The sequence below is a fragment of the Crocodylus porosus genome, unplaced genomic scaffold (genome assembly GCF_001723895.1).
Source record: "Crocodylus porosus isolate Cpor-Errol unplaced genomic scaffold, CroPor_comp1, whole genome shotgun sequence".
NCBI lineage: Eukaryota > Metazoa > Chordata > Crocodylia > Crocodylidae > Crocodylus > Crocodylus porosus.
The window spans coordinates 70,373,462-70,390,741 of NW_017728906.1; the positions used below are offsets into that span (position 1 = coordinate 70,373,462).

Genomic DNA, 17,280 nt, shown 5'->3' on the forward strand with positions numbered 1-17,280 from the left:
TGCACTCCAGGGGAGGCAAGGGATACTTGTGCCCTTGGATCTTTGTGCCCACCTTGTGTAGCCCTGGTGGGCTGCTGCTGTGGGCTGGGGAGGTGTGAGGCTCCTGGGGGGAGGGAGGGAGTGGGGCTGGGGCAGGTGCTGCACAGCCAGGGTAGAGCAGGGGACAGACCTGTGAACAGCTTGTCTGGGGGGCTGCTCCTGCTACTGCATGCACTCCAGGGGAGGCAAGGGATACTTGTGCCCTTGGATCTTTGTGCCCACCTTGTGTAGCCCTGGTGGGCTGCTGCTGTGGGCTGGGGAGGTGCCAAGCTCTTCCTGGCAGGGGGTTGGGTCAGGGATGAGCTCAAGGTGGGCAGCAGCAGAGCTGGGAGAGGTCTGGGAGGTGGGCTACAGCCACCTGAAAATTCACTGTAGGCATCCCACCCCTGTCCATAGCCTCCGCTTCCAGCGCCGCTGCTGTTAGGCAGGGCCAGGGACAGAAGTTACAGATAAACCAGTTTAAGTGATGGGAAACTAGTTTAAACCTGTAACAGAACATAAGTTCAGTGCACATAAACCAGTTTCAAAATGGCCAAAAATGGTTTAAGGTAAACCTGGTTGAATGTAGTATCAGACTTAACTGATTTGAGTCAAACCAGTTTATGGAATTTCTGTCCCAGACCCCTTCCTGGTTTAAGTTAAACCACAGTCCCCCCAGAATGCTTTTCAGCCCTGGGCTGGTCTGTGCTGCCTGTTCCCTAAAGCAGGACTAGCCCCACCCCTTGCTTTCTAGTGGAGCAGTGGTGGGTAGGTGGCCAAGCATGGCCCCCTAAGGCTAAGGGGGCATGGAGGGGGCTTATTCTCCTCTCCCTCCCCTCTTCGTCTGGGGGCTTCAGCCAGGGTCTGCCTGGCTGAGCGAAGCAGCCCCTGTCAGGTTAACACTCCCTTTACCACTGGCCAGCTAGCATGGCCCTGCCATCTGCCTGCCATGCCTATGGCTGGGGCTGGCGAGCTGAGCCAGGCTAGCTCATAGGTACTGCTGAGGGCTGGTGTGGAAAAACTGGCCCAGGATGGGCTGTGGGGGCAGGGCCCTTCCCAGCAGGCTGCAGTTTGGGCTCAGGCCATGGGAGATGTGTGGCTGGATTGCTCCTGGCTCCCTGCACCCAGGCCAGGCCAGGCTGTCATGGAGCCACAGCTGACTGGGAAGAGCCTGGTAGGGCTGGGCCACAGGGGTGGGGTGCTTCCCAACCAGCTGCACCTCTATGGGCAGCTGGCTGGGCAATGGCGTGGAGGTAACATAGCTGCAGCTGTGGGTGGGCGCCTTGACCATTTGACTGGTCACATGGGACGTGTTAATCATGCTTGTGGCTACCCAGGATGGCTTGGAAGTGCCGGCAGGCCCAGAGCCCAGCAGCTGCCTGTCATAGGGGCTTGTGTGCTTGCAGCTACTGCCATGCCCTCTGTCCACCACTGTGCAGCACCCAGCCAGCTGTAGCTACACCAGAAGCTAAACACTGGCCAGGGCCATTGAGATTGTTCTGCCTCCCTTGCCTCCAGCTGCTGCGGCTGCTCCTGCCCCTGCCACACCACCCCGAGTGGGTGGGCAGGAAGCTTCAGCCCAGTGCCTTCTGCGCAGTGCATGGAGCTTATGCTCCAGCTCCTAGCTGCCTTGCATTGACTCCTAGCCTCCTGGTGTGATGAACAGCCTCTGCAGGTGGATGGAGTGGGTGGAAGGTGGCTGGGAGCTAGAGCTGGATCTTCATGCAGTGTGGCAATCCCAGAAAGAAGGAAGTGAAGGGACTGGTACAGGCAGCAGAGATGCAGTTGAGTACAACTTGTTTTTGGCAGTGTTTTCATGTATGTCATGGAAAGGGTACAGCACGCCCTTGGTATCTTGAGAAGCTCATGTGATGAAAGCTTCTTTATCTTCTTCTCCAATCGCTTTCAAATACCACCTTGGTATCACATGTCATTTCTCACACCCATTCTACGGACTTGGTAAAATCTACAGAGAGATAGTTCTGTTCAGTGCGTCTCAAAAGAGAGCCTGTCTGTCACAACAAAGATTCCTGACCTCTTCTTCTTGCATCCCAATCTAACAGAAATGTTGGTGCTCATTAGCAGGATAATTAGCATACATACCTACATAAAGGCTTCAGGTGAAAACTGATTCTGAATCGAGTCCAGTTAAGGCCTTCCTGTACCCTAAATAATACCCTTTTTACAAAAAATTCTACATTTGTTAGCAACTAAGATGTACACACAAGGAAAAGAGCCTTTCCCTTATCACTACATAATCCACCCAAATTCAACTTTTCACCCTTGTTCTTCTTTGCACTGAAATACAGTGTGGGGTGCATACAACTGATTTTAAATACTGAGATTTAATCCCTTAGGGATTTGGTCACCTAGTTGTCATTAAAATTAGTGAAAGCTGGGTATTGAAATCCCCATGGAAACTTTTAACTATGTTTAAGTGTGTATTGCAGACTTATGAAGGAAAATAATTCAAGGGCACAGGAGTCAGTTGGCTCAATGCTGGGAAAACTGAAGGAACATTATGGCCTGCAAAGAGGCTAGATGAGCTGATCTCATGGTTCAGTCTGACTGCAATCTGTGAACCTGCATGAACTTGGCCATGAACGTTCTCACATTGTGTGTTGGTGCACTAGAAAAATGGCCATACAATTCCAGATTAAATTTCCGCATGTACTAATGATTGCAGGGGGGGTTGTTTTGAAGAATATATAATACAAGTGTTTTATTTCCTCACACAACAAAATCCCAACTACAATGGGGCAGGGATGTTTACCTACAACACCTTGTCATCAGCAAGATGTACAATCTCAGAGAAGAGCAACCAGTTGCATGTTAATGATCAGACAGGATGAGATGCATCTGAAAACCATCATGCAAGGAATCAGAAAAAGTTTCAAACACAATTGTTCAAATATCAGAGTAAATGTATTAATGCCAATCTACTCATTGCATTCCATTTACATGAAATAACAAAGAGCATGGTGTCACTGTCTACATTTCCCTTACGAGTTACACTAGCTGTTTCACTAGGCAAGTATTTACAAGAATAACAATTTGTGTACATACATATCTAGACTATCTTTGGTGAGATTTTTAAAGTATTATTAAAAGACGTGCCACTAAAATCCTGTACTGTTTTCAAAATATCTCATCTTAAATGCAAAACCTGTCAACGCATCTCAGCACCACAATCACCACCCCCTCCCAAAATGAAGCCACTAGAACCAACAAATTCTGTACATGTCTATCACAGAACGTCCTCACAGAAATGATGTGGATGAGACAAAACAACCACGATGCTCCAGAAGAGACTCACAGAAAAATGATGAGGGAGAGAAATACACAATCACCACTAGGTGATTTGGACAGAACAACCACTCCTTACAGTCCTTGTACTCAAGGGAACTCTACAAAACACCTTTATAAAGGCAAGCCTTGAAAAAAATCCATAACCTTACTGAACAGTGAAAACCATGGACTAAATACAGACAATGGCTTTATAGCTCTTTACAAGCTACCTGCTATCTCTGCTAGCCTCGCTACACTCCACAGATAACAACCACCCTTTCCCCCTGTTCTTCTACAGATTTATGTTATCTGTTCAGCTGCATTTCTCTGGTTTTGAAGATACTCCCATCAAATTCTCTTTGGCTCCCAGTTTACAAATCTCCTCTGGTCCTTTAAGTGACTGTTTTCATTTGGAGTTAAATCATTTTTTCATCTATAATTTAGCTTAGACTGTATCTGCTTCTTTCCAGACCTGAAAAAGGGTTCTTAACATTCAAAAGCTTGTCTAATATCTCTCCCAACTATAAAGTTGGTCCATTAAAAGACATGTCACCAAAAAACGTTGCTTCTCATGTATTTGCTGGGCCACTGTGGCTATAACACTCCAACCCACTCCAACCCTCAGAATATCATTTTTTTTTAAACTTGAAAAAACTGAAGATAGCATGGTTAAATCTGTATGACTCCTTTGGAAAACAACTGAGCTTGCATACACAAAATACCTCATGGATAAAACTGAAAAAATAGTGTTTACCTTTAAAGAAAACTCATGTCTTTCTTGCTCAGCATAGCAACCTCACAATTCATTGAGTAAGAATCATTTATTTCTTCTTTCATTCCTGAATTATAACATCAAATTAAGTGTTTAATGAAAAAGATATTCCTATACCTCCTGGAGCATGTTATAATCCTATAGGAAAACAGCTGGGAGTTGGATGCCACCCACCTAGAATACAACGTAACTTAAAATCTATTTGACCATCAGACACAGACAATATACACTAAAATAGGAAGGGCTTACATTACAACTGACTCTGTAGCCAATGCCACTTAATAACAAGCATAAGCAGGCAGCATACTTCAACATGAGGTTTTGTTATGGATGCCATCAAAATAGATGTCATTTTCTTTCAAAATAATTTTTTAGTTCTCTGCCTGTAATGGATCAGAAACCACCCATGGCTCAGAAAAAAAATCTCACTTAGTTGATTTCTGTAAAAAAAAAGAAAAGGCCTTTTCTTTCATTTAAAAAAAGATATTCTTGTTTCTAATTGGCCAGTAGATATTAAAACACAGCAGCACCTCTATCTACAGGTTTTCCAGAAGAAACAAGAGATCAGCTGAAGTAATGTAACAGAGTTAACTGGAAGTTTCAAATTAGTAAAAGTCTTTGTTGCACTTACTATTGCCTCAAAGCACACATTCCCTAATGAGACAGACCAGAAAGGGCAACTTTGCATGAACCTAAAAAGATTGTTCTTACCTCTTTGCTGAAAGCAATTCCCAAATAACAATGTACTTTAATATAGGGGAAAAGATTATAATTGCTACAATACCATAATGTCACAATACCTTGTTGGATTCTCATCTAGCACAGATACAGGAGGCTTATCGGTCAACTTCTGCGGTGCAAACTGAGGCGAGGGTGACCTTGATGTCTCCATTCTGGGTCTCTGAAGATAGCGATACTTCAAAGATAATGCAGCTTCAGATTTAAGGTGAGTCTTCTCTTCTAAGTGCTGATAAACATTCTCTGTGGACAATGCTTGCTGGAGTTCCTGTGAGTGAGCACTTCTTAGTTTTCCATTTAATGTTGCAGGACTCTGAGATAAAGATGAGTGACCCGTAAACACCTCACCAGAACTAGGGGAAAAGGATTGAATGGGCCTGCTGGGTACCGTCAGCAAAGACTCTGAAGAGGTACCAAGCAATGAGGTGGAATGGTCCTGATGCCTGTGTTTGTTATCTCGTTTTGGTGGGGGAGGCCTTTGAGGGGCAGGTCCACGTTTCTTATTTAGCGATGTTGGCTCTATCCTCTGATTTTCTTCTCCTTTGCCTTGAGGGAGACAGGAGTGGCTTCTTGCATTTGATGTCTGCACCTCAGAACCAGGGAGAAGAGGCAAGCTGCAATCCTTATGGTTCTTTATCACATTTTCCTGCGAGTATCTGTAATCACTGGGCAATGTTCCTGACCTCCCCCTGCTCTCCTGAGACAAAGCAGTAGGCTCTCTTGTGTTAAACTGTCTAGTAGATGCCTTCCATTTGTGTCCTGAACTTTGGTCTAATTGAGCCTTTTGTCCTCCTGGACTGTCTTCTGGGGTCCGTATATCAGCTTGTCTACAAAGAAAATAAATTCATTAGCCAGCTACTGTCTTATTTCCTTCTGTGAATCACTCTACATGTATTAGGAAGCTTGGAAACCAAGGTTACATTGGCCATAAAAGACCAACTAACTGTTCCAACCTGCTTTAAGTAATACTTGTTTCTTTTGTATTTATAATGTAATCTGATGAATCAAAGTGCACCATCAGACTATATTAGGTTATGTTGTGACATGCAATGTGACATAACCTTGAACTAACCTGAGGCTCTACAACGTACATGGCATATCTGAATATACAGGAAATCTGATAAACTCTAATATAGATGGCATATCCAAATGTGCTAGAATAATTTCTTCTACAATGTGTGTGAATTAAAGGAGGAGGTCTCTTTTGCAGAATTTATCAGTTAGCTTAATTCTATTTTAATTTCACACTAAACAGTGGTGGCAGTGTCTGCAACTGAAAGTAGATTACTTAAATACTCTCTCTCTCAAAATGGCAGAAAGAGATGAAAGTCCGCTGTGTTTCATTCTCATGGCAAAATTAACATGAGCCTAGAGCTTGAATTTGCAGATATAAGTTATTGATGGAAAATTAATGAGTACTGAACCTATTAACTGATGTTGAAAGAGAGATCTTTATTTTCTGTTTCAACATTAACTGATGTTGAAACAGAAAACAAAAGTACAGCAACATTTTATAATAAGGTTTATTTTACTATGAAATAAAAAACAGATGGGTCCTTTTTGTCCCTACAGCATGACCTACTGCTTGTGGTAGAAAAGGTCTTTTGTTTTACACATGTACTGTACTTTTCTTTTTTACTCCAATTCTGTTTGTTTTTATGCTGAAGCAACTCCAAGCTGGTGACCAAACACATGAAGTATAGCTAAGTTCTGTTTACTTAATGACAAATAAGGAAAGAAAGCATGTAAAAGTACCTCAGAGAGCCTGAAAGAAGGCAGGTTTGCTCTGTGCTTAGAGGAGGCTGGAGAGACACTGTAAGCTTAGAAAAGAAGCTGTAACAAGAAAGTAAAAGGCTTCAGAGTACTATTATTTCACTTGTGCAACTGGCAGTTTTATTATCTGTATTTTGAAATATGGCTGGGCAAGTCTAAATCACAAACTGTCTTTTAAAAATGGGTGTTTTAATAATTTAAACAAAACAACATGAAATATAACATCAAACAGCATGTTACATTTTACAGGCTCAATCTCATTCCATTGAAGAGAATGGGAAATTCCCATTGAACATGAGAATAACAAGGATTGGATCCTACAGGACAAAGAAATAGAATAGTAGATTCACATCTACGTAAAATAAAAGACAACCTACACTCAACAACACAAATCTTGTTTGTGTTTCCTACTCTGGAGGAATACTAAGTATCTACAGCTCCTATTGATATTAGGGGGAAGAATGGGATGCTAATATATCTCAGAATATGGCCCTAAATTTCTGTTATAGATTATCTTTTATTATCTTTTTGACCTGACTTTATGCAAAGATTGATCTGAACAAGATTTGACGGTAGAAAACTTTCTTTACCTACTGCAGGTATTATTCCACAAGCATTATTAAAATAGTGTGTATTCATTTTTAATTACTTTGAAAAGCAACTAAAAATTGTGTTTAATTCTATTTTAACTTCAAAATGTTAGTGTGCTCACTTCATCCTTCAGCCAAAGCATCTTATTTAAAAAAAAGGCACCTAGAAAACCTACAACACATCATTTAAATTCCAACTGTTACTAAACCTTCTTTTGATTTCTTTGAGGTTCAAATCTACTTTCTTCTGGCTGGTACCCTGATTTAATCCTTTGCATCAAGTACATTGTAAAGGAAATAGTACTGTAACAAAAGGTGTGTCATAAAGATTTGATCGCTGTGACAAATCATAATTATTTCTACATGGGTGCCATTACTCATCTTGCTCAATTGCCTAAGACACAGTTTTAACAGGAAGGTCATAGTAGGTAGATAAAACAATGAATCATTTACCTAATACTGCCATTGTTAATAGGTGTAGTACTATAATTTTGTTTCTGAATGTACCATGTTTCCTTCTTTTAAGGCTGGTTATCCTAAGTTCAAACACAAAATGCCAGATAATATTGGCATTTATTTTTCTATCATATACAAATCTTTTTGTGTGAATGACCATTTTGACAGTCTTTTTTTATATACCATAATTTTTAGTCCTGAACTAACAATCCCTGTCAGGTTTTGAGAAGAAAACTATAGATCACCTCATCAGTTACTGCAAATCAGTGCAACTTTACTGAAGTCAACAGCTTTTATATCAAATTTCAGTTATTAAGGTGATTTATGGTGTTTATCACTAATTGGGCACAGTCCATATTTTTATTTTATCCTACTTAGATAAATGTCTTACCTAGAAACTCCTACCAGTATAAAAAATACATTAAAAGAACATTGAAAGTAACTCCCTCCCAGATGAACATCAAATTACTCAAAGCTGTGGCAACATACACTAGTTTTAGGGCTACTGTACCAATTTTGAATGCATCTTTAAAGTATACAACTACTTAGACAGAAGATCTATAATTGGGGAAAAGCTAGCAAAGTAATTAGTAACAGTCCAGGAAAGTCCTTTACAAATACAAAAAGTAAACAAAAATTTCTTGCACAACAAAATATGGTGGCAATTATGCTCGTACAACTATTCATTTGTGCAGTTAAAGGTTAATACTTTAAAATTAAATAATGTAGTAATATTTTAAAATAATGTACAAAAAGCTGATGAGGTTTGGATGGATGTCATTTTACAGAGGTGTGCAAAATGGGCCATATTCAATTCAGATTTGGCCCAAATCAGGGGCAGTGATTTGATTTGTTGATTTGGATCACTGTCCCAATTCGATTCTGCTGAATCCAAAGCTGAAGATTTGATGCTGATTCAGAGAATCAGCAATTCGGCCATAGACACAGCTTTAAGTGTTTTTTCTACATACCTCAAAGTACCAAGAACTCATGAACGCTGTGATGGTGGAGCATCGGTGTATGCTCGGCGGTGGACCTGGAAGTGGACCAGAAGCTATTCCAGTCCACTTCTGCGTCCGCTGCTGAACACATGGGGGACCATCCCCACATCCCAGGCTCAGCAATAGGCTAAAGGGAGACCCTCGGTGCCCCCACAGACCCAGGAGGCACCAGTCCCCAAGCCAGGAGGGAAGGGTCCTCTGCAGTCCCCCGGCAGATGTGGAAGTGGACTGGAAGTGCTTCTGGTCCACTTCTGGGTCTGCTGCCAAGCGCGCTGGGGACCCCACTGTGCTTCCATGGGATGCCCCATCCACCCAGCATCTCAGCATTCACGAGCCGCCTGGTATCTTGAGATACGTCGAAAAAACATTTAAAGCTGTGTCTATGGGCAAATCATTGAATCTATCCAAATTGATTCAGAGAGTTTAAAGGATTTACTGATTCGATTCAGATATTCGGCCACCGAATCAGGCCAAATCTTCACTGAATCAAATCAGCAACTGAAGCTTTGCACAGACCTATCATTTTACTATCTGCATGACTTACAAATGATTTTTGTTACACAGGTGTAACAATTGTATCGATATCCAAGGACAGCAATATAAGCTAATACGATGCAACTGTCACATTTACATGACTCTGTAGTGAGACAAGTATAGCAAATCCACTCCAACTTTAATTCTGCTTCATTCAGGGTCAAGCTTATGCTGATTTAGCTCACTTGCATTGCTACAGGACCATGCAGATGCAAGAATTATAGCTTAAGAGCTGATGGATTTAAAGTCCATAAATATACATTTATCCATATCTTGAGATTTTTTTTTTACCTATATGTCTGTAGTAACTTTAGCATTTAAAGAAAATCCTTTTGAAAAATTGGACCGTGTCATGTTTTTACAAGTGCTAAATTTCTACACTTGAAATTGATTTTTATATGAAAATTAATCCACACTAGTAATAAAAATATTTCAAGATACTCGTGAAACAGTCATTGTTACTTATAACGGTAAATCTCTCTCAATCCTTTGAGAAGTGTTTCTCTCTTCTGGATTCTCTAAAAATTTAAAAATGCAAAAGCCCATTTTACTAGAAAGGGTATCAAGTTGATCAAATCCAATGAATTTCAACATTCTGGTACTGTTCAGGTACACAGAAAATCAAGGCCCAGGCGTAAAAGGATGCAAAGATGCAAATAACATGCACTGCTGCACCCACTCTTCAAAACATATATCGAACTTGAGATGCGAATCAGAAGTGGGTCCAGAAGGGGAAGCTAACAGGAGAGTGTGTGCCATTAATCTGATATGTTTATACGTCCAAAAAATATTTGTTTTTTATGATCTCTTGACTTTCTCATGGTTTGGGCCACAACAAAATCTTTTGATAATACTGTCAACCTCTACAGTAACAAAAAAGCAAATAGTTAAATACATGTCATGGCATAGATTACTTTAAGGATGCATTATTTGCAAAGGGTGGGATAGCCCATGCACTTTTATACACTGTTTCTATAAAAAGAAAAGAAAAGAAAAGAAAAGAAAAAATTACCAAACGTTTACAGTGGCAGATAAATGGTTTTGGGGAAACATGGTTACATTTAGCAGTAGGTATAATTTACATTCAAGGTAGGTGGGTTCTCATGCAGAGCATGCTAATCATGTTACCCTGAAACGATTTGGTCTTACTGTTCAGAAAGGAGGAAGAAAAGAAAGAAAGCTTCAAGCACCAGAAGAACCCAGGGGGAAGAACCTGCAAAGTGTTATATTAGTATAAGAAACAAGAAGTCCACTAAGAACCAGTTCATTCTAACTTTAATTGCTTTGAAGAATGACATACACACACACACATACACACACAACACAGTTTGAAAAGGTTCATTTCAGAAACTTGTGAAAGAAATGTTTTAACTGCTCCTGAAAAATTCATCTTCCATAAATGCAAACACAAGACTAGATAAAAATAAATATCCTACAGCTGCCCTGTGATGCAGCGAGAGAGATGCGGCATTTTAGAATTTTTTACATAGTGTAAGTTTAAGACCTCTGCTTTACTGGTTGATGACAATAAAGTCTATGCAGTCATCATACATTTTGACTGGTTTGGCATAAATAAAATCCCAAGAATTTCACCCTGCTCCCTTTGCTCACCAGGACACAGGTCCAGCTGCAGCTGTCCACCCCTACTGCTGTGTATCACCAAACAGCCCTGATATTCCAGTGCTCTGCCCATGCCACTGTCTCTCAGTACTGGCTCACAGCCTCCCCCCCACTGCCATGCTGGTGCCCCTCACTCCCCACCCACAACCCCCTGCCATCCCAGTGCTGCTAGAGGGGACCCCCAGCTGCCAGGGTTATGGGACCAGGGTTTGCAGCGTCCTGCCCCCCATGCCTGCTGTGGTGGAGCAGAGCTCAGCTCCCCCTCTATCATGGGTGGAATGGCCAGAGTGGAGCCTGTGGGGGGAGGGTGCAGGCTGGGGGCTCCTCGCCCTGCTGCTCTCCCACTGGCGCGTCCGCATTCCAGCAGATGGGACCCAGTGTGGCAGGGCAGAGTGGGGCTGGACAGGAAAGCTTGTTGCCACTACGGGGAGCTCCACACTGCCATGTGCCAACACTGGGCCACCGCTCCCACTGCTGCCAGGCGGGCAGGGGGCGCCTTGCCATGATGATGCAGATCTCTCAGAGGTGGCAGCAAGCTTCCCTGCTCTGTTCTGCCCTGCCATGCTGGGTCCTGCCCACTGGGCTGTGGAGGCCCAGGGGGGAGGTCAGCTGGGCGGGAAACCTGCAGTGCCCCCATGCACAAATCTGGGGGCATATACCCCCAATGCCTCCCCCCTGGGAGATCATGCGGCTGTGGGGAGCCAGCCCCAGACAAGCCTCCCCCAGCCCCATCCCACTTGCCATCCGGGCCTGGCAGCTGCGCATTCTGGCCTTAAGCCCCATGCAACACCCCAGCTGGGCAGTAGCCCTAGCCCTGCCCAACTTTCCCCCGCTCTTACTATGGAGACCTCAATCTCCTCCCCCTACACACTGACTTACCTGTAGGAAGCTGCTCTCTAGTCTGCCTGGCAGTCATGTACACGTATACATGCACACATGCACATGGCGTCCCCTACTTGATCACCCTTCTCTCACTCCCATCAGCCCCTTGCAAGTTGAAACTCTGCCAGTCTGGAAGGGGAAACCCACTCTACCCCACATTTTTCTCCTTAAATTGAGAAAATCTGTTTTTCTCCTTAAAATACCATGGAATTGTCTAGCCCTCAGTTTAAAGGTATGCTGTTCTATCAAATTACCTAGCTCAACAAGCAAGAGCAATTAAAATAGTTTAGCATGATCTAAACTGGAGTGTTAAAGAGATTTATTAGATCAAGTTAGGTTACTTGGTCTAACACCACACTAAAACAGTCTAAATACAGCTGAAGTTAAAATATGTTAACTAATATATCTTTTATCCTATGTTGCATCTACATGGGCAGATACATAGGAACAGTTATATAGGTATGAATGCAAACCCTATCCAGCCCATAGATGCACTTATTCTCTTTTGAATTGCTTTTTTCAATTTAACTTAAACCAATGCTTCATCAACATAAGCTAAATTAAAAAGACAGTTATATGTGGATAAGAATATCCACGGAAGTGAATGACTACAGCAATTTGGAAATCACAGCTTAGGTTAGCTGGAAAAATCTTTCCCTTGTAGACAAAGCCCTAGTCTAGACACTGACTTTCAGACTGTAAGCTTTTTTTTTTATTTGCTGGAATCATCTTTTTATTGTGTTTGCATAGTATTTAATACAATGGAGTCCCAAATATTATCTGAAGGTGCTACTACAATACAAAAAAAAAAAAAAAGAAATACACAATGAAGTTCTGCTTCTGGCTAGATTTACAATTGCTGATTGAATGAAATACATTCTACATCCAAAAAGTGCAGAACGTGAACAGTATAGGGCTTTATCCTATGGTTAAAGCAATAGGAACTTTGCCTTTGTAGAAGACCAGATTCAAGTTCATGGTATTTTTGTAACTGGTTGGGAATATATATAGAACCATATCAAGAAAAACATTGGTTATATTTCTAGCTCTAAGGACTGAAACATTAAGAACACAACTGTTCAGAACACAATTGTTAAGAACAGACCTGCTTTATAACTTCCCAAATTTTCTCATTTACATATAAGATTTTGAGGGCATTTGATGTATATAAGAGAGACAATATAATTTAGATACAGTGGAGGATCCAAATTCCAAGCAGTGCAGATATGGAGTTTTTCCTCCCAAATGCTCTTCTTTGGTGGTATCATCACCCATGGACTTGTTAGTAAATTAATATTTTAAAAGAGGGGAAAAAAGTGGGTAGTCTTTTGGGGTGCTTATACATGAACAGGGAGTAATTACAGCATGTCAGAGCAGTCTCAATTAATTAAGTCTGTTGGAACGTGATAATTAGTTTGGCTCCAGCAGCCTCCCACATCTCATCTTTCAGCATCCCTGTACTTCAAAATAGCAGTGGGAGCGCTTTAAAGCTTGTTCGACAACCTATAAAGCACTTCGCCATCATTTTGAAGTTCAGGGATGCTGATATATGGGTCACTCCAGGCGCTTTAATTAGAGCAGCTTTCACAGCTACTCTAATTGAAGCCCCCCACCTCCCAGAACACATGTATAAATGTTCTTTGAGTTCAAGATGTAGCAGGTAATTCCCTAATCTCTAATTATTCTGAACACATTAATCTCTGAGCGACTGGGGAATATAAAATGAAAGTTTAGGAGGATAGGTTGAGAAGAAGCAGCAAAGGAACAAAAGGTGAGGATATGAAACAAAGTTAAATGAGAAGGTGTTGGGAAGGCAACTCATAGTGCAGTGATGTGGTCAGAATCAGAGATGGGAGAGGAATAGGGTTTTTGAATGTTGATAAATGAAATGGACCAAAATGAAATTACTGGTGGTCTAGAAAGGAGGAGGTCACACAGAAAACAGATCTGCCCTAATGTAGGATACTTAAACATTATTCTAAAGTTAGCTTGTGTCCTGTATTTGCACTGTGACCAAACAAAGCTTTTAAAATATGGGTTGGGAGAGACCTCTAAAATGAGGGCGCTTGCAGCACTTTCCATACACAGTATCTTGCATTACACAAAGGTTTCTTACACAACCGGTTTAAACCCCCTAACAAAACTTAGAGCACATCATTTGACTAATTTAATTCACGCCCTAAATGACACAGATCCCAAGGTTAGGACTTATGATCGGCCTTAAGCATGTCTATCTGGCTTGATTTAGCAGTAGGGTTTTTCAGAGAAAGATCAGAGAATGCAATAAACTCATTCTGCTACAAGTTCACCTTTTTATTCATCCCCTTACTGCTTTTGTTCTTCCATACCAAGCAGATGTTCCTCTGTTAAACATTAACAGACAGCTAGCATACAGTAAAGCACACCATACCCACGATTGGACAGTAGGCATTGAGGGCTACAGGCTGTACTGATGAGATAGAGTGGGAAAAAAAGGTGAGGGGGGCATTGCTGTCTATGTTATGGAGAAATGAATGTTTTCCATAATCAAGATGGGATCAGAAGAGGGGCAAATTGAGGTTCTGTGGGTCAGAATACAAGGGGGTCGGGGTGAAAGGTACTTGGTAGTGAGGGTTTATTATAGACTGCTACACCATGTAGATGAAGAGCTAGATCTGGAATTCTCAAGGCAGCTCTCAGAGGCAGTACACTCAATGGACATGGGTGACCTAACTCACCCTGACATTTGCTGGGAGGAGCAATCAGCTAGATCTGATCATTCATGTAGGTTCTTAACCTGCATACAGGACCTTCACCTAATGCAGGAAGGATAGGGGCCTACTAGGGGAAATGCCTTACTGGACTTAGTGGTAGCTGTCGGGGATGACCTGTTGGGAGATCTGCAGATACAGGGTAACCTAGGGGATAGTGACCACCTGTTGTTAGAATTCACTATCTGGGGAAAGGTGGGAAAGATAACCAGCAGGGCAGAAGTACTAGACTTCAGAAAGACCAACTTCAATGAGCTCAGGAGATTAGTAAGAGAGACACTGAAGGACAGGGACATTGATGAGATGGAAGTCCAGGAAAGGTGGTCATTCCTCAAGGGAATGATCCCTCGGACACAGAAGAGAACAATCCCATCGCATATAAAGGAGGACAAAGGGGCCAAAAACCCTCTTGGCTGAACAGGGAAATCCAGAAAGTCTAGGGGCAAAAAAAGAGGCATACAGACTGTGGAACACAAGGGTAGCCACCAAGGAGAAGTATACCTATTTGGCTTGCACTGGCAGGGAGTCAGTTAGAAAGGCCAAAGCAGCAATGGAACTAGCATTGCTAGCATCAAAAATTAAAGACAACAACAAGTACTTTTTCAGGTATATGGGGAGCAAAAAGAAGGTGCACAACAACACAAGACGCCTACAGGACAGACTAGGGCAATTGGTGACAGATAGGAGCAACAAAGCTGAGCTGTTCAATGCGTTTTTCGCATCCGTATTCCTGAACACGGATATAGAGACATCTCCCAGTTGGATTATAGACAGGCACAAGAGGGACACGAGCCCACCAACGTTTTGCACTGACCTAGCGAAGGGACACTTGGAGGGCTGGTTGTGTTTAAGTCAGCAGGCCCAGATGATCTTCATCCAAGGGTGCTGAAGTAATTGGCCACTGTCATAGCAGAACCACTAGCTTGACTGTTTGAGCATTTGTGGTGCTCAGGACAGTCCCAGATGACTGGAAAAGGATCAATGTGGTCCCTATTTTCAAGAAAGGAAGGAAGAAGGATCTGGGTAACTACAGGCTGGTTAGTCTCACCTCTATCCTTGGGAAAACCTTTGAAAAAAATTATTAAGGAACACATTTGTGGGAGTCCAGCAGGAAATACAATGTTGAAGGGCAACCAGCATGGTTCACAGCAGGAAGATTCTGCCTGACTAACTTTGTTTCTTTTTATGACCAGGTCACAAAATGTTTAGATGCAGGAGTCGAGGTAGATGTCATTTACTTGGATTTTAAAGAGCCTTCAATACGGTGTCTCATCTCATTCTTATAAATAAACAAAGATGTGACATAGATGATTACAAAGTCAGTAGGTGGTGAATTGGCTCATGGGATACACCCAGAAAGTGGTGGTGGACAGGTCGGTATCGACCTGGAAAGATGTGGACAGTGGGGTCCCTGAAGGTTCGGTCCTTGGACCAGTGCTGTTCAATATCTTCATCAACGACTTGGATAAGGGCATGGAAAACACTTTGTCCAAATTTGTGAACAACACCAAATTATGGGGCAAAGTAAACACACAGGTGAACAGGGAATGGATTCAGGCAGATTTGGAAGGGTTGGAAAAGTGGGCAGAACAGAACAGGATGCAGTTTAACAAAGATAAGTGAAATGTGCTGCACTTAGGGAGAAAGAATTGCCAACACACATACAGATCGTGAGATGACCTTCTAAGTAGCACAGCGGCAGAAAGGGATCTCGGTGTCATAGTAGACTCCAAGATGAACACGAGTTGTCAATGTGACGAAGTGATAAGTAAAGTTAATCACATGTTATCATGCATTAGGAGGTGCATCACAAACAGGTCTAAGGAGGTGATACTTCCCCTGATGCGGTACTGGTAAGGCTGCAGCTGGAATACTGCATCCAGTTTTGGGTACCACACTTCAAGAAGGATGTGGATAACCTTGAAAAGGTCCAAAGGAGGGCTGCTCAGAAGGTTAGGAGCCTGCAGGTAAGGCCCTACGTGGAGAGACTGAGGGACCTGGATCTCTTCAGCCTCTGCAAGAGAAGGCTGAGAGGTGATCTTGTGGCTGTCTATAAATTCATGGGTGGGGAGGGGGACAGTCAGCAAGGAATAGGAGATACTTTGTTTACCAGGGTGCCCGTTGGGGCAACTAGAAACAATGGCCACAAACTGACAGAGAGTAGATTTAGATTGTACTTCAGGAAGAACTTGATCATGGTAAGGGTCACCCAAATCGGAATGGGCTTCCCAGGGAGGTGGCGCTCTCCCCTACCCTGGAGGTCTTTAAGAGAAGACTGGACAAGCACCTGGCTGGGCTCATCTGATCCCCAGTGCTCTTTCCTGCTCAGGGCAGGGGGCTGGACAGTCTCATGTAAGTTATTACAAGACTTTGAATTTGACCCTCAGTGTCTTAGTTTTAGCAATAAGAGTACACAAATAGTGTTTTTGTTTTCCCCCAGAACCTAAGATACTGGTAAATCCTGAAACAACAGTCCCCTACAGAGTCAGCTGTCCACCTGTGTTAAGCTAAATACACTTTTCTGTGTGTACTGACCTAATCAATGTTCAGAGCCTTTTGGAACTATTACAATTTGCTATGTAAACTGTTTCCCTGTCTGTTTTCTAAGAGCCTTTTTCCCAGGATCCAATAGTCTCTAATTTAGCGCCTAGCAGTATTTTCCCATTTTCAATAACTCTTATGACATAAACAAGACAAAAAGCCCAACAGCACTTCATGTGGTGCAGAAGTTTTCAAAATCTCTTGAGCATCAGGTATAACAAATGCAAGTGCAGTAAAATCTACGTTAAGTGGCATTTTGGTAACTGGCAGTTCTATTAACTGGAATTTCTGGCTGACTGGCCATACACGGCGGGGGG

The 17,280-nt window shown here is 42.5% G+C and overlaps 1 protein-coding gene across 3 annotated transcripts in view; it reads right to left on the reverse strand.

The window, feature by feature from the left end:
* The window catches only part of SHROOM2 (shroom family member 2), a 67,542-nt gene that overhangs the window by 17,717 nt on the left and 32,545 nt on the right, over positions 1-17,280 (reverse strand). For 2 of the 3 annotated variants that reach the window (XM_019529345.1, XM_019529347.1), the window contains exons 5-6: positions 6,572-6,649; positions 4,879-5,643 (exon numbers count right to left, since the gene is read on the reverse strand). In XM_019529345.1, the coding sequence (XP_019384890.1) occupies positions 4,879-5,643; positions 6,572-6,649 (843 nt within the window). The remainder of the gene's footprint in view (positions 1-4,878; positions 5,644-6,571; positions 6,650-17,280) is intronic. The other variant, XM_019529346.1, reaches the window with a different exon arrangement.